The 26131-nt window shown below is 37.0% G+C and overlaps 1 protein-coding gene across 1 annotated transcript in view; it reads right to left on the bottom strand.

The window, feature by feature from the left end:
* Positions 1 to 1029: 1029 nt before the first annotated feature.
* The window catches only part of SLC26A7 (solute carrier family 26 member 7), a 69131-nt gene continuing 44029 nt past the window's right edge, over positions 1030 to 26131 (bottom strand). The window contains exons 11-18 of the mRNA XM_063172661.1: positions 20863 to 20969; positions 18630 to 18696; positions 14897 to 15013; positions 13121 to 13169; positions 10397 to 10497; positions 7909 to 7963; positions 7718 to 7821; positions 1030 to 5711 (exon numbers count right to left, since the gene is read on the bottom strand). Of these exons, the coding sequence (XP_063028731.1) occupies positions 5676 to 5711; positions 7718 to 7821; positions 7909 to 7963; positions 10397 to 10497; positions 13121 to 13169; positions 14897 to 15013; positions 18630 to 18696; positions 20863 to 20969 (636 nt within the window). The 3' untranslated portion in view covers positions 1030 to 5675. The remainder of the gene's footprint in view (positions 5712 to 7717; positions 7822 to 7908; positions 7964 to 10396; positions 10498 to 13120; positions 13170 to 14896; positions 15014 to 18629; positions 18697 to 20862; positions 20970 to 26131) is intronic.

Raw genomic sequence — 26131 nt, forward strand, 5'->3', positions numbered from 1 at the left:
CTACATGCTCATTCTGGGAATAAAAAAGATGATATTTTCTGTTCTCTCACCCCAAAGAAAGATAACTTGGATGTTTCCTTGCTATTGTCTGAGTTTAATTGGAAAGGAGAGCTCTAAAAAATAGCCTAGCTCTAAAAAATAGCCTATGTCATCAAGATTAAGAATATTTAGCTGTCTAGCATCTAGGAGTTTATGGAACTGTAAATTGTTTACACTTTTTCATACCACTGTAAAATCAAAAAAATGTAGCAGTTGCATTCATTTTTGTAGAAGCAAATGCTTTCATAAATTACCAGGCTTGAAAAATTAAGCTGCTACATTCAAGGCCAAAGTTTTAAAGATATGTCAATCCATTGCAGTTACTGGGAGGTGGTGGGAAGGTTTGCCCATCATTTCCTCTCTACTGGGATAAGCCACAGACTGTACATAAGCAGTGCCGTCAGTATGTGCCAGTTGGATATGAGGTGCACCATCTGTAGATGCAAATGACAATTTAAAAAAGACATATTCAAACGACTGTGCATGCAAAGAGGCAATACTGGGGAAATTGGACCAAGATTTCTGTATTTCTCATAGAGGTAAAAATGTGTTACATGCCATACTCCTGTAAGAGCTGTGAGGAATTAAAACTTCTGAATGTAAGGCAAATTCTCTTTTTTCATTGTTAAGATCTAATACATTTTGAGGTAGGAGAAGGCAGCATATGTCCTAACAAAGGGGCTAGTACAGAATATAAAAAAAGAGAATTGAAATAATAATTTTTCCTCCTTCTACATGCAAATTGTCTCATATTCCAATTTATTTCAGTATAAATTTATTCTTGCATATGCTAATACATGGAATCGGAAAAAGAAAAAATATTTAAATGCATTTTAAAACATATGGAAACATACAGATTATGTGATCTTTAGTAAAATCTATCTTAATGATGAAGGCACCATTTAGCATGCACTCTGGAACTGCGCTCCTTCATTTATTTATGAGTTCCTCTAGACAAAGAAAGTATCTTCCAAAAATAGGAATACCATATTTTCAAGGCATACTGTGCATTTTATTTTTGAAACTAGTAAATGTCAAACAGTATTCATACACAGTATTGACACATTAATGTTTTCATTCAACAGTGAAGATACCTTTCCTTGTTACATTATATATTTATGACACACAGAGCTGTCAAATAAATTATGTCAAAGCAGCTACAGCCAGACCTTGTGACACTTGAATCATAGAATCAGGGCAAATAACCTTTAAAATGAAAGACATATGACAAGAATTAGAAACATTTAATTTGCATAAATGTAATGTTAACAGTCTTTTCCTTATTACATATTTTATACCTAATTTTTAATTGCCTTTATATTCACTCTATAACATCAGTTTGCTCTCTCTTTTTTTCCTCATTGCTTGCTTTGTTTTGGAATGTGTGAAACACATTCTGTAAGCGCATATGATCAGATCACCATTTTAATATACTCTGGTTATCAAATCTTAAATGTTGAGAAAAACTCTTTACTCACATGATATACTATTTAACATGTAGAATAAGTTCCTAAAAATAACTAAAAATTCCTAAACACATCAACTAAATATATAATCTCTGATAACTTTGGACCACCTCTGCAAAAAAAACCATTGTATTTAGGTTTTCCTATGAAGTGCAGAATACACCAAATGTGCAGAATTGAAGCACTGATTTGCAAAAGCTTGGTGACTCATACACACTGAAATTTGCAATATAAAGTCTGAGCATGTAAGTATACATACAGGAAGCAAAGTGAGTGGTTAGATTTTCAGAATTGCTTACCAAGAGTAGTAAACTCATTAGTTTCATTACTTGAAACCTGTTTGCAAATGAGAAACTTCCTCAAGCCTCTGCTGGCGGGTGCAGTCTCTCTCTTGCTTTAGAAATCACTGAGGACAGAGAAACTCCACAGTTTGCTCTTACTGCTAACACTGCAGAAGCTCACAGATGTAGCCACACTTGATAAAACTTTGCATTATTCTGAAAAGTCCCTAGGGATGTTCAAGCAAACAAGGCTGAAGGTACAAAGATGAATGTCTGCAGCAGCAGGGCACAAATAACTAAACCCCTTATTGTTCCTGACTGTAATTCCCAACTCCATTGGGATAGTGTGGCCAGGCCTGCACAGCCATAAGGACACACAGACTTTGTGTAGGCTCTTTGCTACAGAATGAGTTTGGCTTCCTTGGCCCTTCTGGATCAGAAGAATAAGTATGGTTTATTGTAATTAAGATATTTTTTTATAATAACAGCAGTTGGACTAGATGATGCCTGTTGGTTTCTTTCAAATGTTACTCTATTCTATTTAATTCTATTCCTAAGCTAATTGTGATGTTTTGGGTTCCATGTATTTACATAATAATCCTGAGAGCCAGAGGAAAGCCAGTGGACAGTCTACATAAAAAAGCACTGAGAGAAGGGTAGAAATTGATAGTGGGGATTGCCTCCAAAGCTTAATCCAGAAGTTTTAAGGTGTTTCCTTAAATCTTCACCAAAGAATTAAACAGTTGTCAGTTGAGTCTGTCAGTGGCACAAACACACCATCAATTGGGATTTGCAAAGAGCAACTCGGGGAGGACAGGAAGCAACTCCCATCCCACCAGCAGACCAACCATGACCTGGCAGTCCACGAGGTCTGATGGCAATGGTCTCCTGGCCATTTGAAGGCAGGCAAGGTGCAGTCACATGTTTTAGCAAACTTCAGTAGCTCAGAAGACTGGGTGGTGGAGAAATGGAAACTGTGTCAGTGGTTTGTAATTTGAAATTTGTTCTTCCAAGTCAATGGTAAAAAAGAAATAATACTCCATCCCCACTGCCCATAGTTGTATAGAGCAGCTCTGTTTTGACAGAGCTTAAACTCAGTACAGGTATTTTAGAAGAAATTGAAAGGGCAGCTATCTTCACATGTCCCTTCAACACTGTTCTGCTGAGAAACAACTATCTTAAGTGATGCCACTTGCCAGACAGGGAATATAATTAACAATACATGCTCTCAGAAACAGAAAGTTATGTAGACTAATTATATATAGCAAAATAGATGACAGAAATATTATCCCAAATCCCAGTGTTGTAAGGTTGGAGCTAATGGGAGATAAATGTTCATTCCTAAACCAGCCATTACACTGATCAAAAATTATTCCTATTGAAAGCAATAAAAATTAGAAGCTATTTTGATAAGCACTACAAAATTGATTATTAAATGCAAAAGGTTTCTTAAAAGGCTAATACTACAAGGAATTTTAAAAGCATCTGTGTTGTTCCATTTACAAGATCATTCAGAATAAAAGTGAAAGTCTCCTGAAAAGTGATGTTATCTTTGCTAAAGACCCTATTTTTAACAATTTCATTAATCAACTAATCTATAAATTTTCAGAAGAAACATTCAGCTGACAAAGAACAAATGCTGAACCTAGTAGAAAAGATACCATTTATTCATTTATTCAGTTTGCAGTTAAGTAGAAATCTCCAGTCAGCTGTGACATAAAATTGATGCTTCTGCGATTAAAGTACATTGTAAATAGTTTCTAAAGTGTTAATAAATTACTAAAACTGTTTCAAGAAATTATTAATCAAATGTTATAGCCTGTTACTGAGTCCAGTGATGTAATGAGCCATTTGCAGTCAATTATAGCATCTGAAATTAATGTGCTTGGGACAATACACAGAATTTATTTCTCCTGCATATAATGAGTTTCTCACTTATCAGCCTTTTGCATAGTAATTACCAAAGCAGTCTCAAAAGAACTTGTACAGAACATTTCTAGTCCTCTGTGGGACAAAGCAGGGAATAACTACAAGAGTCACTCATAATTGAAAGGGCAAGAAAGCCCACGGCTCTCTCCCATTATCATCTACTAGTGTGGAGTGACCAACACTTGAGGAAAAGCATATCAATGTCTGAACTATGCAGAGATGCAGAAGTCACTCCATGAGCCACTTCATCTCCTGCAGGCATCAGCTTTGGGCAGAGAGAGCAGGGAGGGTCCAGACAAACATACAGATGTAACTGCTGCTGAAAACAGAAGGCTTAGAGCTAGATTTTGCCTATGTGTGTCAACTGCACAAAGCCTCCTTGTACTTCCCTCCTCTCTGTAGTGTAAGATGGCTGTTACAGATGTGCCATATTCATTTACCTATAGCTTCCATAGATTTTTTTAAGTTGGTGAAAAAAACCAAAACCCCCTACTTCTTTTCTCATTTGTTGATTCCTTTTTGCTCAGCTCATTTGACTGGTGGTGTCCACATAAGGGAACAAAGGTAAGAGCAGAAAAATCATACATAGAATCATAGAATGGCCTAGGTTTTAAAGGCCCTAAAGATCATGTGGTTCCATCACCCTGCCAAGTGCAGGGACACCTTCCACTAGAACAAGCTGCTAAAAGCTCCATCCAACCTCACCTTGGACACTTCCAGAGTCAGGGCATCCATAACTTCTCTGGGCAAACTGTTCCAATGGCTCAGCATTGTCACAGTGAAGAATTCTTCTTCTAATACCTAGTCTAAACCTACTGTCTTCCCGTTTGAAGCCATCCCCTTGTCCTATCACCACATGCTCTTGCAAATAGTCTCTCTCCATGTTTCTTGTAGGCTCCCTTCAGGTACTGGAAGGCCTTAATATGTTGCCAAATAACATGATAGCTGTGTGATAGTATGATCTAATACAATTGCTGACAACCCATAAATACAAACCAAGTACTCAAACTGTGAGTTCCACCACCCACTTTGTGTGCTCACACACAGTAAGTATACTGCACATCACATCAAGATTGTGGCTGAAATATGGCCCACACCTCATGTGCCACTACAGTCACCTTTCAGCTGCCTCAGCTGAAGATTTCAACACCAAACAAATCACAGCTCAAAGTGGAAATGCAGACTGGAAAAAATGTGGGAAAATGCTGGAAAAAAGAGTAAGTTTTGGAAAAATATTACCAGTTTTTCCTCTTCAGACTGACACTAAAGAATACCTGTGGGTTTGAAAATGTAGTAAACCATAATAGCACAAGACAACAAATATAGAGGGAGGCAATCCAGTGTTCTTAGTCAACATGTATCTGCCTTTTCTGCATAGACTTGTGAGCTCTCCCACTAGTCTGAGCAGGTATTAAAAAGCATACAAAACCAAGTACAAAAAGTGAAAGCATATGATAGCTGTGATGCTGTTACTGCAAATAGCTGTACTGAACAGAGGAAAGAGTAAGAACAGCCATTAGAAAATGTATGCATTGGTATATGCCTTGCTGCAGATACTGTATCAATTATAATATACTCTTTTAAGAATTCATGTCTCTGTTCCATACACAAAACTACAGATGAATATTACAACTAATGTTACAATAGAAGATACTAAATGAATACACCTAACTGGTAAACACAGTGCCTCGTGTCTGCTTTCTAATAATTTGTATATAAATGTATATAAAAATATTTTATAAAACCACTATAGAACAATTGCATAAAAATTCTCTGAGTGATCACAGCTGAAAGATTTTCTCTCTGAAAGGTAGATCTGTCGTTACTGAATGTACTAAATATATATGGTATACAAAAGATCATCTATGAGATCCGCTGGAGAAAAAAGTGAAGGAGAAGCCATGTTGTAGTTCATTTTGAATATGAGCAGATGAAACTCGCTATGCTCAGTGGATGGGCATCACAATTCACTCTGTTCACTGAACTTGCTGTAATTCTAAAATGACAGAAACAGAAAAAAAAAGCATTATAATGTTTTCCTAGAATATAAAGTAAAATTAGGATATGAAGGAGTGCTAGCTTGAAAACACCACTAATATTTAAAAAAGTTATTTGTGATTAAAAAAAGTTATTTAAGATTAACTGCAAAAAGTAATGGGCAAGTATCCTACCAATTTATAAACATAGAAATGAGAACGACACATTTTCATTGGAGCATGTAGATAAGAATATCTTTTCTGAACAGCAGCAGAGATGAAAATGGACCACAAAGCCCTCTTACCTCTACCTTTCTGACAGTGGAAGACTATTTCTTGCTATATGGGGAAGCTGAAATGTGAATCAGAACAAATCACTTTCTGTTAGTCTCCAACCCCTTCCTTGTATTTTTTTCTATCCTATTCTGCCTATTCTGTCATGTTAACACTGAAGAGTCCTACTGACCTCAGCACCTTAAAAAGGCACAGGAGGAGCACATAGACTGGCAGCTGCAGTGTGCTGCTGCTATTGCAGTCACCCTGCCTTTTCACTCCTGTCCACCTTATCTTCAGGTGTTCAACACAATGAATACACAAAAATCCCTGAAGTACATACTGTGAATATTCTGAAGAAGCACCAGCAGTGTATGTACACTGTTCATGATTACATTTAGAATTTGAGTTTGCATGTAAGCCTTTCAGACTAAACTGCTAAGCCACTATGCAGAGGTTTGACTTGCCTAGCACCTCTGATAGAAACAAGCAATCAGTTCCTTAAAAAGTGCATTTTGAATTTTAACTCCCCCTTTTCATTATGAACATTTGTCCTGGTTTATCCATGTTTCACTTCCATAAAATGGGAATGCTGGTACATAACTATCTTACGAGAATGTTAGGAAAGTTAATAATGTCAATATAAAAAGCAGACATTTTATAACACACCGATCATTCTAATTCATCTAATCAGACCCAGACAAAATATACAATAGCCAACCCCATTATTTTTGCCCTGCAGTTATCATTTCAACAAATTATTTTTTGTAGGACAACATAATGAAAAATGTTGAAAAGCGCTGAAGAGAACATGTTTTTCTGGTCAATTCACGAGACCAACTATGCCAACTCACCTTAATCTGGATAAATCAATGGAAAGTGGTTTTGTCCATAGGCAAGTCTGATTTAATTAGTTAAATACAAAGTGAAGAACAAAAGACAAACGACCAAACCACAGACCATGATGAGTTTAATGTCTCTTGGAGAAGGCTCTGAGCCAAGCTCTAGCCAAGTTTGAATCATAAATAAAACCATGGGAAAGCACACTGCTTTTAATGGACACTCACTTGTACTGCCATGACAGTGGAAAAGAATCACATAGTTCAAGAGGAAAGTCCAGGTTTACAATCTTTTTAAAAAGGAATGCAGGAATCATTGAACAAGTAAAGAGATGCTCAAGCCTCCCTTCTCCCTCTTGCTCTCTCTTCTACCTCGTGCAATTCCCCTCTTTCCACCAGTGAGCCAACACAGCATGGTACAGTGCAGGGCAGAGACAAGATTTCTAACTCAAACCAAACCAGCTGGGGATCCAGAACCCTTTCAGTCAGACCAGTGCTCTGATGTGTGAAGAGCTTCAAGCATCCCAGGCTGAGAAACAGGAGTGTTGTTTCAGTAATGCAGAAGAGGCTGTGAGTTAATTTGTCTCACTGAGGGGCCGTGTTAGGTATTTCTAGATGAATCTTTCCAGTGGAGAATGAGCCCAGATTAAAGCACCACAACACAGCACCTCTGGATCTATCATAGAAGATGGAGATGTTGCAAAAGTAGATGTGGTGATGGGAAGAGAGTGCTAGCAGCAAAAAATGGAAAACTGCATTTCTCAGCCTGAGGACTAGTTGTAGATTACAGACAGATAAAAGATTTCTACATAAAAGGTTCACTGGGTGAGTAATATTTTCCCAGACTTTAACAAATTGCTGTGAGCATCCAAGAAGCCCTCCAGGCTTCACCTACTCCTGCTTGTAAGTCTTACCCTGTGAATCCGAATGGCATCAATTGCTGAAGAAATAGATTCAAAAAATACAGGATTTTCAGAGTCAAGATTTCCACCATACTGCATTGCTTTTATCAAGGAACCTGCAGTAAAACAAACATGAGCACTGAGAAGGTGGTGAAGATATATAAACCATCATGTTAAAATTTTTACTGTAAGCTGATACTTGCCTTTGCAGTGTGCTAGCAACACATCGATGTATCTGTTTTTACAGTCCACGTAAATCTATGTTTGAAGACAAGAAATTAAAAAAAAAACTGTTTAAAATACCAACAGAGAAGAAAGTTCACAAAAAGCCCACGTTCAAGGTAGGCAGAGCCCAGAGTGCTGCTGCAGCAGCTGTACTGCCAGCAGCCACAAGAGCGAGCCCTTCTATAATGCAAACATCACCAAGCCACATTTATTTCCTGCCACTGCTTCACAGTACTCTACAGCTCTGCTGAGAATTAAGACTGAATTTGAGTAATAATTTTGCAATTTCTGACTGTATTTTTTAGGGGTATTATTTCCACTTATCTTTTTTCAGTGTGTTTTCGCATGTCCTTACCATATGCTTACTTCCAGTCCACACAGACAGGACTCAGACCTAGGAAACTTTGAGACTTATATCAAAAAAGAACCACAGCTATCATGCTGCATTGAGCAGTAAGTTGTTCTTTATTATTTCTTTGAAAGTGTTCAGCTCCCCAGAGACAAAATATTAATAAGATAGAAAACAAAATCAAACCAAAACAAAACCAAAAAAAACAAAAGTGAAAATAACTCTAAAAGCAGAGTAGGGCATTCTCCTGCCAAATGAGGAATATCCTAAGCAGTTACTGCTTCAAAAAAAGTTTAAATAATTCATGTGAAGTAGAAAAATTCTGGGAGGAGATTCAGTGAAAACCCCATCAGAATATTCTATTTTTAAAATAAAGCAAAATTCTTACTCAGTTCAAAAATCCTCCATCTCTGACATCAGTGATGATATTTTGGGAAGGAGTGTAACAAGGACATGTTGAGTGTGGTCGTCTTGGTAGGAGGAGGAGTAACTTGGTTTTGGACCAACCGTTTATCCAGAGGCTGCACTACCAATCTATGCACTTCACAGCCCATCCAGACTTACCTCTCACAAATTTGTCAAACACATCTTTGAGATAATTTGTAACTTGGAGGTCTCTAAGACCTTTTGAAAATCAGTTTCACAAATTTTTAAATGAATACAATATTGAATGCTCAATATTTCAAATGGATATTAGACTATTAGTGACTATTGTTCAACAATTAACAGTCCTATGTGATCTGAGTTCAGACCAGAGCAATCCAGGTCAGTTTCTATCTATGATGAACTCTTCCCAGTACAAAAGGATAGGAAAAGTACTGATAGCTAATAGCTAATAGTCACTCTCACTAACCTTATTTTTCCAGTTTTCTTTTTCATTATATCCCTGCCTGTATGTGTAGTTTTAATTTAAAATATTTTAAAGCAACATTTACTTCACTGTGCAATCACTGCAGTAAATTGAGAAAATTGTTAGGGCAACAAGAGGTCTGGGCCAAGACCCAAGTTCAAATCTAGCCCTCTATCTTACTCAGAAAAATTCTGCAAACCAAGTCTTCCATACCCACTTAACGCTGTACTCACTGCACAACTTTTAAACTCCAGATCTGATGGAAGTGTAAAAAACAGCTTTGAACATAATTTTTTATCTACTATATAGAACTACTTGTTATGTGAAACTGTAGACTCATAGACTAGTTTCGATTGGAAAGGACCTTTAAGATCATCAAGTCCAAGCAGTGGCTTGGCATTGCCAAGTCCACCACTAACCCATGTCTTTCCATCCACTCTGCCCCACCTGTGGTGCCACCTGGGGTTGCTGTGACCTGAGTGCAGGACCCAGCACTTTGCCTGGCTGACACTCACACAGCTGGCCTTGGGCCATGATTCAGCCTGCCCAGACCCCTCTGCAGAGCCTTCCTGCCCCCCAGCAGATCAACACTCCCACCCAGCTTGGTCTCTTCTGCAAACTGACTGACAATGTACTCGATCTCCTTGTCCAAATCATCACCAAAAATATTAAACAGGACTGGCCCCAAGGGAGCACCAGTTGTGGCCAGCCACCATCTGGACATAGTTCCATTCACCACAGTAACCAGTGACTGCTGGGTTTATTCTTCTGGGAGCATCTTGGAACTCCTGCACTGCCTGAACCCAGTCTGCAACATATATTGCCCACAGGAGAAAGGATGAAGATCATGTTTTGACCTCTGGCTTGGCAGACAGTAGAATATACAGATAAAATCACAGAATTAAAGCTGAAATTTTAAAGCAGTAAATTTACTTGTCTCTACAACTGACATGGCAGGGTCAAATATGACGAAAAACCAACTTAAAAAGGGAAAAGTTCCAAAACTCCTCTTCATTACATATAGATACATAGATTTTCTCTGTTACCCAATAGAATATTAGATTATTAGATATTTGCTCTGTTACCCAATAGAAATATTTTAATGTAATTTTTTGCATATAAACAGAGTACAATTTAATACCAAATCTCTGTTCATCTTTTCTATAGGTGAAAGATTAATCCAGTGACATAGGTGGAGTGACTAGTAGTTGGCCCCAATAACTCATATGTATAATTATATACAGAATGTTTCTAGTGTCATGAATACCTGAAGAAGCACGGAGACTCCAGTGTAGTCAAAGAAATTCAGTCCACTGCAGTCTAATATCAAAACATGTCTCTCACTGTGACACGGCTGCACCAACTCACCTACACATTTGATAAATGAAAACCTTTAATTAAAAGGAGAATACTCAAGAAATGGGTATAAGAATGATGATATCTCAACAAAATAAGCCCAAACTCTCACAATAAGATTGTCATTGTTATGTGCTGGGGTATCAGGAAAGCAAGTGCCATATTTTAGAAGAACAAATGAAGAACCTTTAGGGCAATGGAAAGAAGTGATGACAGACAGAATATATTAATGGTGATGCTTTAGGCAGCAATAGTGTCTCAAGAATTAAAAGTTGCTTCTTCAGACTTTAATTTCTCATTGAGTTGGCTTCTTTGGAAGATTTTTCATGGTATACAAAGACAATATATCTTTTTTTTTTTTAATTCTGATATGACACTGATTTCCATAGGCCCTAAACACCTGCCTATGGCTTAACTTAATATTCACCCATAAGGAAGAAATAGATCTAAAGTGGAGTGTTTAATTTTCCTAAGGTTTTACTATGCTGGTTGTTGACTGGGTAATTTTTTAATACATAACTACACATGCATGCTGGAGAAGAAAATTGTGTTGGCAAGATTAGCAAAATTCTTATATTCATTCTTCAACCTCAGGCCATCTTGTGTTTAATCAAAACATTCTCTGTTCTAAATGTATCCTGAGCTAGCACACAGATAAATGATTGCTGGCTTTCATAAAGTGAAAACTAGAAAATACTGCACATCTTATTTACATTGTTCTGTGAACAAATGTCTGTTCATAATGCACGCAACTGAAAAAAAAAAATGAAGGAAAGCAATTCTGATTGTAAAGATGATTAAGCTGAATGGCTTTGGCGGAGTAGAGGTAAAGATTTTAAACTATTGAGGAGACTTGGAATTTTCCCATGATGCAAATTTATAATGGTGGTAATTCCTTTCCAACAGTAGTCTGAGAGCAAAGACTTTTGGACTTGCATGTCCAGACATTTACTGTCTCTGTTCTGTTCAATGTGCATGAATAGATACATACAAACAAAAAGATAGGATTTTAGAGGGAACCTCCTGAAAATTTCTCTGATAGAAACACAGGAGGGGTTCATGTGATCTCCCAGGCTCAGTGTAATAATTCCCTGCTGCATCCTGAATTGCAATAGAGGCTTTCTGGCCTCTAAATGAGGGGGTAGGTAAAGACCTGCACCCTCTTTGGATCAGTGGCATGAGCCAGAACAGCTGTTTCACTTGGTGCTGATAGAGACAGTATTCCCCAAAGGGATAAAGGGAAGATTCTGATGAAAGCATACATTTTTTTCCATGTTTTCCTGGACAACTCCCATAAGGCTTAAGGATTGTGTCCTCATGCTCCCATCCTTGAAAATTTAAGCTCAGCATTTTGCTTTTCTTTTTAAAGGGATTTTTCTTTTTTCTCTGTTTGTTGTTGAAAAGACCCTATGAAGAATCACCATAGACTGGTTGATATAAGTAATGACAGCATTTAAGTCCTCAAGGCAGGTCTTAGGCATTCAGAAAAGAGGTCTTGTGCTTTCCGTCACTTTTGTATATGACAAACCAGTTCATCTTCAAGATGACTGAAATATGTACTGGTAAGATCTCAAACATAATATTTTACAATATAGTCAATAAAATACAATATCATCTTCAATAACCCTTTTCATAGGTTGCTATACTACAGCAAAACACTTTGTCACCCCTAAGTTAACTAAACATTGTAGTACCATAAAAATGTCCTGAGTCTAGTTAACAAATGCAAACAGTCAGATAACAGCCTCCAAATCAGGTTTTCCACTGTGGCTTTAATGCTTATAAGGGTTTTAAATAAACACTGTTTTAATTCTGTCCACAATGAAATCATCTGTATAAAGTATCCACTGCAAAAGGTTGCCGCAGCTCTCCATGGGAATGTATGTGCTCTGGTTTGATTTAAGTGCTACAAAATGTGGAAAGAGTGGAGTTTGCAGCTAAATCCTTAATTGAAAGGAAAGCTCTAGGGGTTTTTATTATATATTGTATTGATATACTGTATAATATTGGTGGTTATCGTGTCACTAACAATTCAGTTGACATTTTCTGAGATTTCCTCCTATGTGGCATTAAGGATCCCAAAGATTTTACATAGTTCTAATCTTACTTTTACTTTTTCATACTAATATACTCTGTGTGCAAAAAAAACCCAAGACCAGAGCTTAGCAAAACAGTCTCTTCAGCCTGGTGGGAAGATGAGTCCAGGCAACAGTATGGGAAGGGTTTCCCCCACTATGTACCTGTCTCTTTACACACACACTCATTCCAGTCCAACAAGCAGGGACACAGAATCAGAGGATGGGCTGGGTTGGAATCATCCTGTTTCAACCCATGTGTGATGGGCAATGAGACTTCCACTAGAAGGGTCCACTCCCATAAAAAAGGCATTTTCAAGGGGTTCCCTGCTTTTGAAATCTTAAAAAGTCTGTCAAAACCAGAATGAATTACAGGACTTATTAGGCCAAGGTTAGCATAATTTAATTTAGCATTCATGCTTCATTGAATGTTTGGTCTAACTGAAAATATTTATTTCCTCAGAACTTGTGTGCACCTAGAAATATATAGAAAAATGTGGAACTATTTTGCACACTTACATCCATCTTGTTTTAACACCATTTGTAGGTAACAAACTCACCATGACAACTTCCATTGGAAAATGAACAGAGCAATGTGTTCTGCTCACACTGAAATAAAAGCAGCACATTATTAACATACCAAGGAAAATCAGTCCATTGCACAGTGAAGAGAGAAAATCAATGCAATACATAAGAATTCTGTTTCTCAGTACCAAAGTTAACTCATTCTCTCCAAAATCATGCCCTATGCAATAGCCTGTTGTATGTATAATATTTTCTGGTATAACTTTAGAAGAATGCTGAGATACATACTCAAACTGATATTTGCATTTCTTTTTAGCTGGCTCAACCTCTGTCAAGCTTGGATTCACTAGAAAGCATATTTTGGAAACAATGCTTTTGGAAAGCGGGGGGTGGTTAAGAAGTGGTCAAAAGATGGGAAAAATGTTCTTGACAAGAAAAATTCTTGGCAGTGATTTTATAAGATTAACTTTTGATTAATTTTCTACTTGCTGCAATCTCATTTGCTATGCTAATATTTTAGTAAGAACATTTTTGACATATAAATTTATTGAAGAGTTACATTTATCTGGATAATTTTATAATGGTTATTTCAATGTGTAAATTCTCAGTAGAAACATGAGTTAAAACCAGACACAAAGCACAGAAACGAAAGTGAAGTTGCATTTTTTTCACACCCATTATGTGCTACAGAAAGACATCTACTCAACAACAACAAAAAAATTTTTAAAAAAGGGCAGAGTTTCAGGCAGCTGTACTGCTGAGTACCTTACAGAAGAAACAAAGGATAAAATCTCCTTTATAAGTAACATACAAATTAACTTATTAAAGTGATTCAAAATAATTCCATGGAAATCCTAAGTAATTTCTCCCTGTTTGGAGGCTTTTTATCATACTAATCCAAATCAGTCAGCCTAGCAAAACCAAGGGAAAAAGGCATCACATTTTCTGAGCTGAATTTCCACCCATCTAAGTACATATGGGTAGCACAACTCTTAGTCAAGGGACAGCAGAGGTGGTTAAGACACGTTGCTGTCTTAACAACCCATCTAAGACACAGCTTGGATTTTCTCAGCCCAATTTGACAAAATGGATGAAATAGTCTACAGTAAGCATTGTATCATATTGGAATGTCTTCATGGCACTGATAGAAAAATGATAATTTATCTTTTCCCTTTTAGGAAGTGTTGCAGGAAGTTGCAGTAGTTATGTGCAGATGAACTTGGAAAAATACTATACTTACAGGGATATTCTGCAAAAATGTGATATACCTAATTTGTATACTGTTTATTTTTCTAATACAATCAGTGAAAAAGAGGAAAAAGAAGCAATACCATTGATAAAATGTAGCCACTTTCTTCCTAATTCTCCCAAAATTATTTATAGTTAGAAATGAAGTATCCATCTTTCAGGGATTTATCTCCAGGAAAAAAAAAATCACATTTTATTCAAGCACATTTGTAGCTACTCATTGTCTTTCTAAAATCCCAGCCTTATATCAGATGAGATTATGTAAGTTCTTCTAGAAATTTTTGAGTTTTGGATCAGTGCTTTAATGTCTCTTACAGGACCATAAGCAGAAATAGAAGGGATATTATTTTCAAGTAATACAAAAATAGTCCATATTGAATCTGATTAAGATTAGAATTAGCTTTTTTCTAAAGGAATAATTTCAGATGTTGCTTCTTTATACCTGTTTCAGTATCTGATTGCATTCTCTAAGAAATGCAAGGAAGGCAAACACAATCTTCAAGCTAGTCATGGTGATTACTGAAGTGTAAAGCACATCCCACCTGGTTTACAATATCACATACCTGGCTGCTCATGCCATCCTTCTGGATTATCTTTAACAGGTCAGCGTGAAATTTTCTGGCATTCAAAAAGACTAATGGGCTGTTGACTGAAACTATTTTTACCTGTTTTAGTGATTCCTGGGGAGTGAAATAAACATAATGCTGAAAAGTTCATCTTGGATTTGGAGAACAAATCCCAGACTCATTTCTTTAAAAAACCTGAAAATACCTGTGAATTAACCTAGGAGGAGCTTTGGATTGTGAAAATGATTTAACAGATAATTATATTGATTAGCCTTCACACATAACTGAAGTAAGAATGAAAACACAAGTAATATATAATGAAAATTATCTATAATGCTATTTAGCGTGAAAACAAGCATAGACATTATGAGGCATAATACTAAGAACTATTAGCTAACAATTATAATAGCACTATTTCAGTTGGTGTGATCCCCAAGCATAGACAAGGTAACATTTGCAGACAGGGAATATATTTTATTAGACAAACGCATCTTGTAAAAAGTACACAAGGATTTAGGGCAAACACTGCAGGTGGTTTGGGGAAAGCTGGCAATAATCATCTTGCTCATCTGAAGACGACCTTAGTACAGAGACAGTTCTCCATGAAAATATTTAATGGATACAGATCAACCTTAAGTGGCACATTTAAAGCTTTACCAGCATATTTCTACCACCAACACAATAATCTTCACAACTCTCCATTGCCCTTGAGCGCGTCTATGCACTTCACTAAATAAGCTACAACCAGCTTACCAGCACCTTCAGTCAGACTGTGCAGCTCAAAACATAAATGTTACACGGCAGAACAATTTTGGAAGGACACCAGATAATGTCCGAAACCCTCAGGTACAAGTGGCAGACATTTTGCACAAAACAAGTGCTATTTCTCTCACTCTCAAGGTGTACATATAAAAAAATCTTCAAAAGCCAGTAAGAAAATTAATATTTATATATATATATTGGACAGAGTAAGACATGCTTAAAGACTGGTTTTGTAGGGGAACTTCTGTAGAAGTTACTTCTATTGAACTCCCAATCTTCCACAGGTTGTGTGACAATGGAAGCAAAAATCAAGAATTTGCAAGAGAATAAAGGTCAAAAAATACTCTCTTTCTTCCTAACAAAAATCATGTAACAAGGTCACAGTCAAAAAAATTGTTCGGGATTGCATTGAAGATATGCAGTTTTCCCAACAGACTTTCAAGCAAAACAGAAATGGAACCACAAACCACATAAACTATCTCCTTATTGTAGACTGCTATTCAGACTTCTGGGAATGAGATGATCTCTCAGACACCACCACAGTGACCATGAAATAAAGGAAACATTTCAAACATCCCAACTGAGGCAAGGAACCCCAGACTATGTGTAGGGACTTTGCGCAATTTACCTACACCTGTGGGATGTGATTGCAGAAAATACCACAAATGAGTTTCGCCACAGTCAAATATGTGGCAAAACTCAACTGGCCGTTAAAATGTATCTGTTTGTATGGAACAGAGCTCTAAACTAAGGGCAAAACAAAGCATGGTATATGCTTGAATGGAGAAATGCTCTGACATTCCACAGATTCCCACAAAAATGATGCTATAGACAGCTTGGTGTAGAGACAAGTGGATACTTCAGTGCCATGGCAAAGTAGAAAATAAAAGATAAGAAAAAAGGAAGACTGATGTGCAAAGATCAAATCCTGTGATGATCAAGCTTCTATAAGTACAAAGTCCAAAACTTGAAAGACTCAGATCATAAGGCCAGATCAAGCAAATGCCAGACTTGTGCATAATTTTGTCCAGAATGGACAAGGTCAACTGGACCTAAATTAGACCATCCAGTTATTCCTGGCTCTGGTTTGACTCTTTGTTGACAAGAACTGTTCAGAAGAAACCAAAACTTCCTCTTTGTTGTGTCCTTGCTAAGAAAGCAGGAAATTTATCTCAGGTGTCTGTTCCTGCCCCCCCTCGGAAGGCCCGGGGCGATTCCCCTGCACACTCTGCTCGGGTGCGAGTTCAGTGCCAGCGAACGCCTGGGATGAAATGTGTTTCACATAACCTTCTAAATTCCCTTTGATTTTTTCCACATTAAAGTGTCTTTTCTCTTATTGATGAAATAACCCCTATAAATCCTTAATGGCCGGGTAGATCATTAAGCTTGCATATTTTCATGTTTAAAAGTCCTGTTGTTTATGTCTAATCTGTTACTTACCAGGGAAACTTGGATCAGTCTAACATTCATACATTAAAAATTACCCTAAATGCCTGCTGCAACCCAGTGACTCTAAATTCAATTAAAGGCATATTTTCCTTCTTTGTTTTGTGTAATAGCTCTTGAGCAATTTGCTAACATAATGTTATTTTCCCCACTGTCTGCAGACACTAGTTTGTTATTAGGTTACTGGCGTTAATCTTACTGAATTAGGGGGAAAAAAAGCAGGGGACCAGCTTTTTTAAGCTTTAAAAAAAAATGTATAGGCATTTGTACAAAGTGCTTCATGGACCGATATGAAAAATAGCAGGCAAATCAAGTTTTTGTTACCCATCTCTGACAAAGTTACTCCAACATTTTTATTAAGAATGAAAAGTAATATAATAATTGACAGCTGATCCAGTCTCAACAACAGTGTTTTTCATTCACATTTCAGAGTCCTCCCCATTCTTATGTACCTTTCACATTCCAACGTTTCCCAGCATGCCAAAACAGTAAATGCCCTTGAGCCCTCGGAAGTTCAGATTTTTAGCCCAAGATAGCTTTGATGGAAGACATTTGCCAGAAATAATAAATTCTTTACAGAAGATCTGCTTAATGGTGAAGCACTAACTGCTGAGCATGTAGTTTAGTGATACATAAGACTCTTCATCAGCACTAAGGGAAAAAGCACAAAGAAGGGAAACTGCCACAGCAGAAAAGGCAGGGTGTCCTGGTGATGGGGCTCTGTGCTGAGAGGACACATGGTTCTACTTCTCTCTTGGCTGCTGACCTACCATTTCATCTTGAAGGAGGGAGTTCACCTCTCTGGGTCATTACCCTTCTCTCCTTACCACAGACCCGAGCAAAAAGCAACTTTGATGATAATTGCAATGAAAATAACCAAAGAATCTGACTGGTTGGTTTAAGCTTTTAAGAAGCCAGATTTAAAAGGCACAGTCTTTAGGAGAGATTCTTCCACCCATTTTTCATTTGCACAGGGTGATGAAATTTGCAAAGCAGTCTGTAACCATTTTGTGGTGCTGCCCCTCTTTGCCCAGCCTTGTGGTGTCCTCTGGGACAATCTGGTCACAAGGGGTTGGGGAGAGAAATGGTTTCAGAAAAGAGATTGGGGATGATAAAAATACCAAAGGGCTTTTAGGAAAACTGATAATAATACAGAGACTGCTATTGTCTGCTCAGATTGCCCTTGCCATTCCTGGCAAGATATTTACTTAAATTTAGGAATTAGGAAACACTGAGAAAGAGCAATTCATAACTATAAATGACAAATAAACTAAGATAGATAAATCTAAGAGGACTTGCCTAACTTCACTTTGCAGACAAGCAGAACCACCATGAAAATATTCCAGTTTCTGATGGCCAACTATAATATTATTATTTTATCCTGGCTTTAGATTTCAAGTGGTCATATCGTAAAAGCATTCCCTTGACTCCCCGATTATGATCTAGTAACTAACTAGAGAAAGCAAACAAATCTGAATTAGTGAAACACACACACAGAAAGTTAAAAAAGAAATTAACTTACATAATTATCTTCTACTTTGTATTTGTATTCCACCTCTTTCATATTTTTCAAATTCAGTGTCTTTGCTCTGTGATCAATACATAGAGAAAAATCTGTACAGTTAATCATTAGTAGTCTTGAACAGAAACAAAAAGACACACACCCCAAGCTACAGCATAGCAATTTAAAGGTCCAAAAATGCAATCTGGGAGTATTCTTGTTATTACAGACCTTTTCTTTTCTGATAATCATCCTCTTAAACAGTAAAAAGCTCATTTTAGAATTGTGAGATCACTTTGAAAATATGAATAATGAAATTCTTTTATGAAGAATATCTTAATTTTAATTTTTGTTTGCTGGCCAGAGCTACTTTCAAGTCAAGGTAACTCATAAATAATCTATATCTTCAAAAGTAAAGAAGTTTAATTAATATTTTTTACCTGCAAAGATCATATTGTAAGGAAAGGGAAAATAAATATGTATAATAGTTGTGGGTCACACAAAACAAAGATATTTAATTTGCCATTAAAATTGACACATCTTTACATGATGAAGCAGAACATTGCATTCTAGCTATCAAAATGGGGGACTTACTGGAAAGCACCAGTATTCCTATGCTCTCTACAGAGAGAAAAGAGAAAAATGCCTTGGAAAAGGAGCTCAGTGTTAGAATCTTCTGATTCAACATGTCATTTACAGGAACACATTTAACTGGAACTCTCTATCCTCTGAGACAGATGCGCCAATACACCAGGAGTATTTGCAGGTATTGGGGCCAGATAAATGAGCCTTGCAAACATCAGCTGTTCTCTCATCTCTGCATAAAGGAAGCTGTAGCTGTGGCTGCTGTTAATACAGTCTGATACATAACATGTACCACATCCAGCACTCTGACATCTGAACAGAAACTTTACAATAAATAATCTATGGTATTTTCCTTGCTTCGCTTCTGCTAACACTTCTGCTCATGATTGCACGGCTTGCTATACATTATCTCGTTAACCCCATCTGTGCCGTGCCAGTTTTAGGGCTGCTGCCTTGTTCAATGCCTTTAGATGGTGTGGACAGTCATGTGCAGCTTTACTGAACACAGAGATCTGCAGGAAGAGTCTTATTTACATTAATAAGTGCAGGTTCAGACTGAGGTCTCCTCTACATCTGGCTCTTTCTGTTAAATATCCATCACTTCTGCTTTTGGAGAGCCTCTAACATCCAGGCTCAGGACAAAAAAAACATGAAAACTTGCCTTTTGCTTTACTACAGAATTTACCAAAATTTTAGTTTGCTGAGTAGCACAATGTTATCACAAATGTATCAGTTAATTCAAGCAGAAGCAATCTCCCAATATTTTTAACTGCCTTGAAATTTTGAACTATTTTCATGCTGGTTCTTTAACTTATTCTATGAGAATAAAGCTGTGCACAAATGTCTAACACCATTAACTTTAACAAGCATTTAATCGAGCTGTCTATATTGTGCTTAATTTCACTGGGATTCAATGTTCATGCAAACAACTGCATGCAAGCAGCAAGTCATTTCCAGGACTGGTGAGCTGTGGATTAATTTTGTAGCACAAATCAATCATGAACCTCAGCTATATTTCCCTTTGCTCATGATCCAAAGTAGCAACTATAATATGTTAATAAAAAATTAAAAAAAAAAAAAAAAACAAAAAAAAAAAACAAAAAAAAGCACCAAAAAAACCCAAACTTCTGATGGCTCTAGTTTATTTGTCTTGACTTTTCTAAGTCGTGCACAGAACTTACACATTTTGCTAGACATTAGAATAGTTGTACAGTTATGTTTCATTAATCTGTATTAGCAGTGCAATTGTCAGCTACCAATTCCTGTGCAACATAGTACCTAGGAGTTTATAAAGGCTCTTAGTTACTAAAGCTTGCCAGACATACTTTTTTCTTAAGGAGCAAATAAATATCTAACGGAAAAAAATATTAGTAATCTTCCAGTTGGTTTTATGCTACCTTCACATAATGAAACCTACAGATGTGTAATAATAAGAGAAATCACAAAACAATGCCATTTTATAAAATGTTTTAGAGATTCCTTAGTCTACAGTAAATGGACAGATGTGACTTTTACTTTTGAATTGTCTTATCTTGCAATTTTCTGCAACTAAAAACCTGAAGTTTAGTTGTTAAATTTAGTATACCGTATGTCTATCCTGACTGTGAAGCAATGCAGAAGGAATACATAATGAGGTGCTAGTGGAACATTTCAATAAATCGTTTCTTACCTGGGAAAGCGGAAAATCACGATTGCTATAGTGCACACAACGCCATACAACAGTCCCACGTTAGCAGCAAAGCATATTGTAAACACATAGGTACTAACCCAGATGCTCTTTAAGGAGGGGAGCAAAAAGAAGTGGTTAGTTTCAAATTTTATAGTAATGTGCATTTTATGAATCAGAAATAAAGATTTTTAAAACTAAGCTAGTTTCTCAGATGTGAACATTTGGATCTTTGAACTGGCAAATCCTGAAGACTGAATTAGCAATTAAAGTAATGCCTCCCCATGGGGAACCACATGCAGCATGGCACAGCTCTTCCCAGTGCTCACAGAGGTTCCTTCCAGGGTTACTTAAAATAGCATTTGTACTTCTGCTAACAGCTTAAGTCAGAATCAACTCAGTTGTTTCGGAAACCTGTATTTTATTTTTTACATTGCAAATTCTTACCTTCTTCACTGCATAGATTTTAAATCCTCCTTTCCTTTCCCATAAAGAGGTGCCCTAATGAGGTCATATACAGAGACCTTTTCTTCCACTAATCATACAAGTGGGAATTATGATTGGCAAGGAGGCTGATTAAAAGTGGCATTTATCAGAGTACAGCTGACTGAAACAACTCTATTACAAATAAAAATTACTGGGGAATTAATTCCTTCCAATGGAAATGGTGAGATTTCACATTACCTCCTCATCTTTCAATATTTGATTACTAAAACTTTGGATTAATTTTAAATACAAATTTTAAAAATACTCAGAAGTATATCTGAAACTAAGGTCACTTTAAAAAGAAATTTTAAAAAACTTTACAAAACTTTCACATTTCAATTTTTCCTTAATTATTTTCTTACCAGAAATGATCACTTTTCTTTCCATACTACAATGATGTGTACAGCCAAGAGACATGCAGATTTTACAATTAAAAGAAAAGTGTGAATTACTCGATTTCTTATACCAACCTAATTGGTATGATAAAACACATCTTTCTTTCCTTGAGGGAGCCTTAAGCCAAGATTGCCATCTAATCCTTATATAAAAGGTGTTAAAAAAGACTGGAAAGTATTTTCATTTTTCTGGATATACTGATCCCCACAGGTGCCTGTTTTAAGAATTATAGAGCTGCTTGTTCATGTTTGCACAATAACAGATCACATTACAATGGCACAGTCATTTTTAAGATTATCTTTTCTGTTTCCTTCACTTAACTCACGAAAGCCAGAAACAATAGAATACTTTCAGCCCAAGCACAGGGATTTTGCCTGAGCAGATTTCAGAACTGTTATTTTATGAATTATTAAGTGTAATTCATACCATGCTAACTTGTGCTTCACAGAGGACAGAATGTTACGTGACTGTTGAGCAACCTTTTCCCCCCTCATCTTCAAGATTCCTAACTACTGCAAAAGACTTTTCAGTTTGTTCAACAGGAGGGCTGCCAGGTAAGGAGGTGGCTCATCCTCTGAAACTGTCCTTAATCACGAGCTGTATTTTGACATGACATCTTATATGAAGTGTTGTGCATATATTTGCAAAGACCACCTTTATGAACAGCAGATATTGAGGTCTGATTAATGAATAAGAAAGTAATGCTAAGATTTATAAATCCAAGATATATTTATAAAGAAGCTCACCTAAGCCTAACAGAACTACTGAAAACCTGAAAATCAGTGAGATCAAGAATTTGACTATCTTAATAAGGCTGAACCCTTGACAGCACCTGAATCCACTCCAGTGCAATCCAGTTCAGCTGCAGACCTGAACCTCATCACATCTGACTAAATCACTGCTGCAGACCTGCAAACTTCTTATGTCTCAGAAGAAAACAGCACAAAAACACAATACAAAGTCTGCATAGGAAGAATCGAAGCCAGAAATGTTTAAGTACTGCTGACTACTGAGATAGCTAGTTAAGTGCCTCTCCAGCAGCCTAGTACCTTACATCTTAACTGTATTCAGAGACTGCTATTGTTGTAGAGGCTGGGCCAAAACTCATACTCTCATTAATCAACCACTCTTTTAGTGCTTTATATTGGCCTGGAAGCAGTTCTTCTTTAATTAGGGTAGCGTCAAACTTGTAGAAAGAAGTTATGTTCGTTTGATAGACTTTTTTTTTTTTTAAATTCATGGCTTATTGCAAAGTTCAACATAGAAGTGATAAAAATATCAAAGTTATCCTTGGCAGCTTACTTCAATATGGTTATTGCATACTCCAGGACAGATAGAATCTAATCAGTCTTCAGATCTTAGCAATAATGTGTTATAGGCACATGCTAGTATCAAAAACCAAAACAAAATCCACCTTCAAAGTACTGTACTAATTTAAAGAAAACTCTAAAGAGGGGGAAAAGAAACAAGTAGAAGAAATAGATTTGTGTCAACTCCTGTATGTACCAGAAAGTATCAGAAACACTGAGAGGTACAGTGATTGTGTATAGCAGCTGCCTCCTCTAGACTTTCCATTTCATAGAGTCTAATTATGCACCATTGATGACAGTCTAAAATCTGCATTTGGTAGGAAAAATATCATATAAACAAGTTGCAGAATACTTTCTGAACCTAGAGCCAAACAATGCAATGCTAAGGTATGGTGATAATAAGTGTTTAGGTACAGTTTAAAAGCAGATTATGCACTTGCCTTGTTTCATTGCAAACTGAGGATACGATCAGCTGTTGCCTGAATGGGTAGGTTCCTTGCATGTAGCTATCTGCAACACAGCTGTCTAGTCTCCTACCATAATCAATGGATGGTTATCAGAATGGATAAAATTTAGGATGCAGTTCATCTAACTCCTACCTGGTTATGCTGTAGCTTAATGGAGGAAGAGATGAACATGTCTCAGCTGACCAGTTCTGTGCTGTCTGTAATATGAGGCTGCCATGAGCTGCTCTAACAGAGGCCCTCCAGCATATAGCCAAAAGAATCCCATTAAAGTCCTGCTCATTCCAAAACTGTCTCAGCAGAGGATGCTGGAGCCTGGGAGGAGGCTCTGGCTCAAAGGACTGAGTGACATGGCCATGGTCCCACATCCTTCTGCAGACAAATGACTAATGTGTGCATTCATCCTCAGCATACCCTTCATGAAAACTTGGCATTCAAGTGAAGCCCACCACAGCCATAGGGCAGGAACAGCCTAATGCACTCAGGGACATGGTTTAGGAGTAGACTTGGCAGTGTTGGATTAGCAGTGGGACAAGATGGTCTTTAAAGGTCTTTCCCAACCTAAATGATCCTAAAGTGGTACTGTAGTTCTTTGATCCCACCTGCAGCACAAGTAATATAACTCACACTAGCATATTCACTAAGGCAGGAAAACCAGAAAATCTCCCTAGGATGTCATAAGATAGAATCATGGATGTAAAACAATTCTCATAGAAGAGATGGTTTCCTACTTTGTAGAGGAAAGCAGAGCAGAGCCCTCTCTTTGTAAATCATAGCAGAGCCCTGAGAGCTCTCAGAGCCCTCTCACAAATCAGGACTCATGTGTGATGAACAAATTTAAGAGGCCATTTTCATCCTGAGGACAGTATCTGAAGAAGTTCTAAAAAACCCCAAGAAAATGCACTAAGGAGATCCAGATTTCAAGGAAGACCCTTTCTAGGGCCTCTTCTCTAAATATTTTGACAAAATAGATTGACAGGGTATTGGATACATGTCCCAGAATTTCATACTGGCAAGATCTTGGAGGATACTTGTCAAAAACGAGACCCTCATTCTTGGATCTACTTTAATTGCTGAATTAGTAGCATTCCTTACATCCTTTAATATTAATATATGTGCATACAATTATGATTCATGCTGCATGCATCCATAACTGCCTCTCATCACAACACCATGTTGGGAATGTGTCATTTTTACCATAAATTCTGGCCATTCTTTCTACTTTAAATGTCAGGCATGCAACCTGGCTTTGTCTCAGCTGTGGTCATTTTCTGGTCAAGACATATATGTAACTTTAAAACATTTTTTTTTCTCTTTAAATGCCAGAGTATTTCATTGCTGAACTTCTCAAATCCCTGGTATATAATTAACTCATGAAAATGATCCTTATTCTGTTATAATTTTTCACTTAGAACATCACCTTCTGAAATATTTCCCCCCATCTCTGGTTACTTTCAAGTCCAACTGTTAACAGCAAAGAGAACATTTTTCTTCAGCAGTCCATTGCCAGGTAGTATTTTTGCCTGTCTTAAAAGGCAGCTTATCTGTGATCCTGAGCCTTAAAATCAAAAGTTAACAAGAACTTCACTGAACTTTTTAGTTATACTAGGAGAATATCACAGGTATCACCAGCCCTATCAAGCTGGAGAATAAAAACAGAAAGCTAGAAAATTGGCCTGCATAAGAAATTAGGCTTACAGGAAGGACAAGGAAATAATCTTTTGACCTGAGGACATGAGAAGTGAGATGTATTTACAGACAAGGTCAGATTAGCTTCCTGGCTTTTCTCAGAAAAAGCAGAAAAAAAGATTGAGACAAATCACTCTCAGTTATGCATATAACATATATAGTGGAATAATGCAGTTATTAATCTGAGATTGTTGAAGTCATCCAGCCAAAGTGTAGGGACTGACAGAAGACCTTAACTGAAGCAGGAGACATTTGAAGTTTCAATGGCAAGAAAGAAACCTCTGGAATAAAACCAGTGGGGTAGTAGCTGAAAAGTAATCAAATGTGATTTGAGAGGATGTAAATCTGAAAGAAAAAGCCACCCATGGCTGAAAGAAGAGATTTCATAGAAACACAGAATATCCTGTGATTCGAGGAACCAATGGATTTCCTCAACTCCAACCCCTGAATATCATACCTTCTACATTGAAGAGGATTGTGTTTATAGAGAACTAATCAACAAATAAATATATTCATCCCATTTGTATCTAATGAGATGCTTAAAGAAGTGTAAAGGAACAAGGTAACAAACTCCATAATATTCCATTTCCATGCACAATCATTTGCCAAACCTATAATCAAAACAAACCTGACTTCAATTCTACATGACACACACCCTTCAAAGAATCAGTTCCAGAAAGGACAACTGCTAATCATTTCCAAATGTTTTGTTAGGGTTTCTGTCTTCAGAACACTTTGGATAACCTGGGTGATGGAATGATTCATTTCTTGTGTTCTGTCAGTTACTGGGGTGAATCCTTTCAGGCCAAAATAACCAGTGTAGTTACACAAATCACTGGCCTTGGTGGGGCTCCTCAGAGCAGGCAGCAATGCAAGATCAATGTTTATAGCCTTTCTTTAAACTATGCTATTTAAGGCAAGATAATT

This window comes from Melospiza melodia, chromosome 1 (genome assembly GCF_035770615.1).
Source record: "Melospiza melodia melodia isolate bMelMel2 chromosome 1, bMelMel2.pri, whole genome shotgun sequence".
NCBI classification, from domain to species: Eukaryota; Metazoa; Chordata; class Aves; order Passeriformes; family Passerellidae; genus Melospiza; species Melospiza melodia.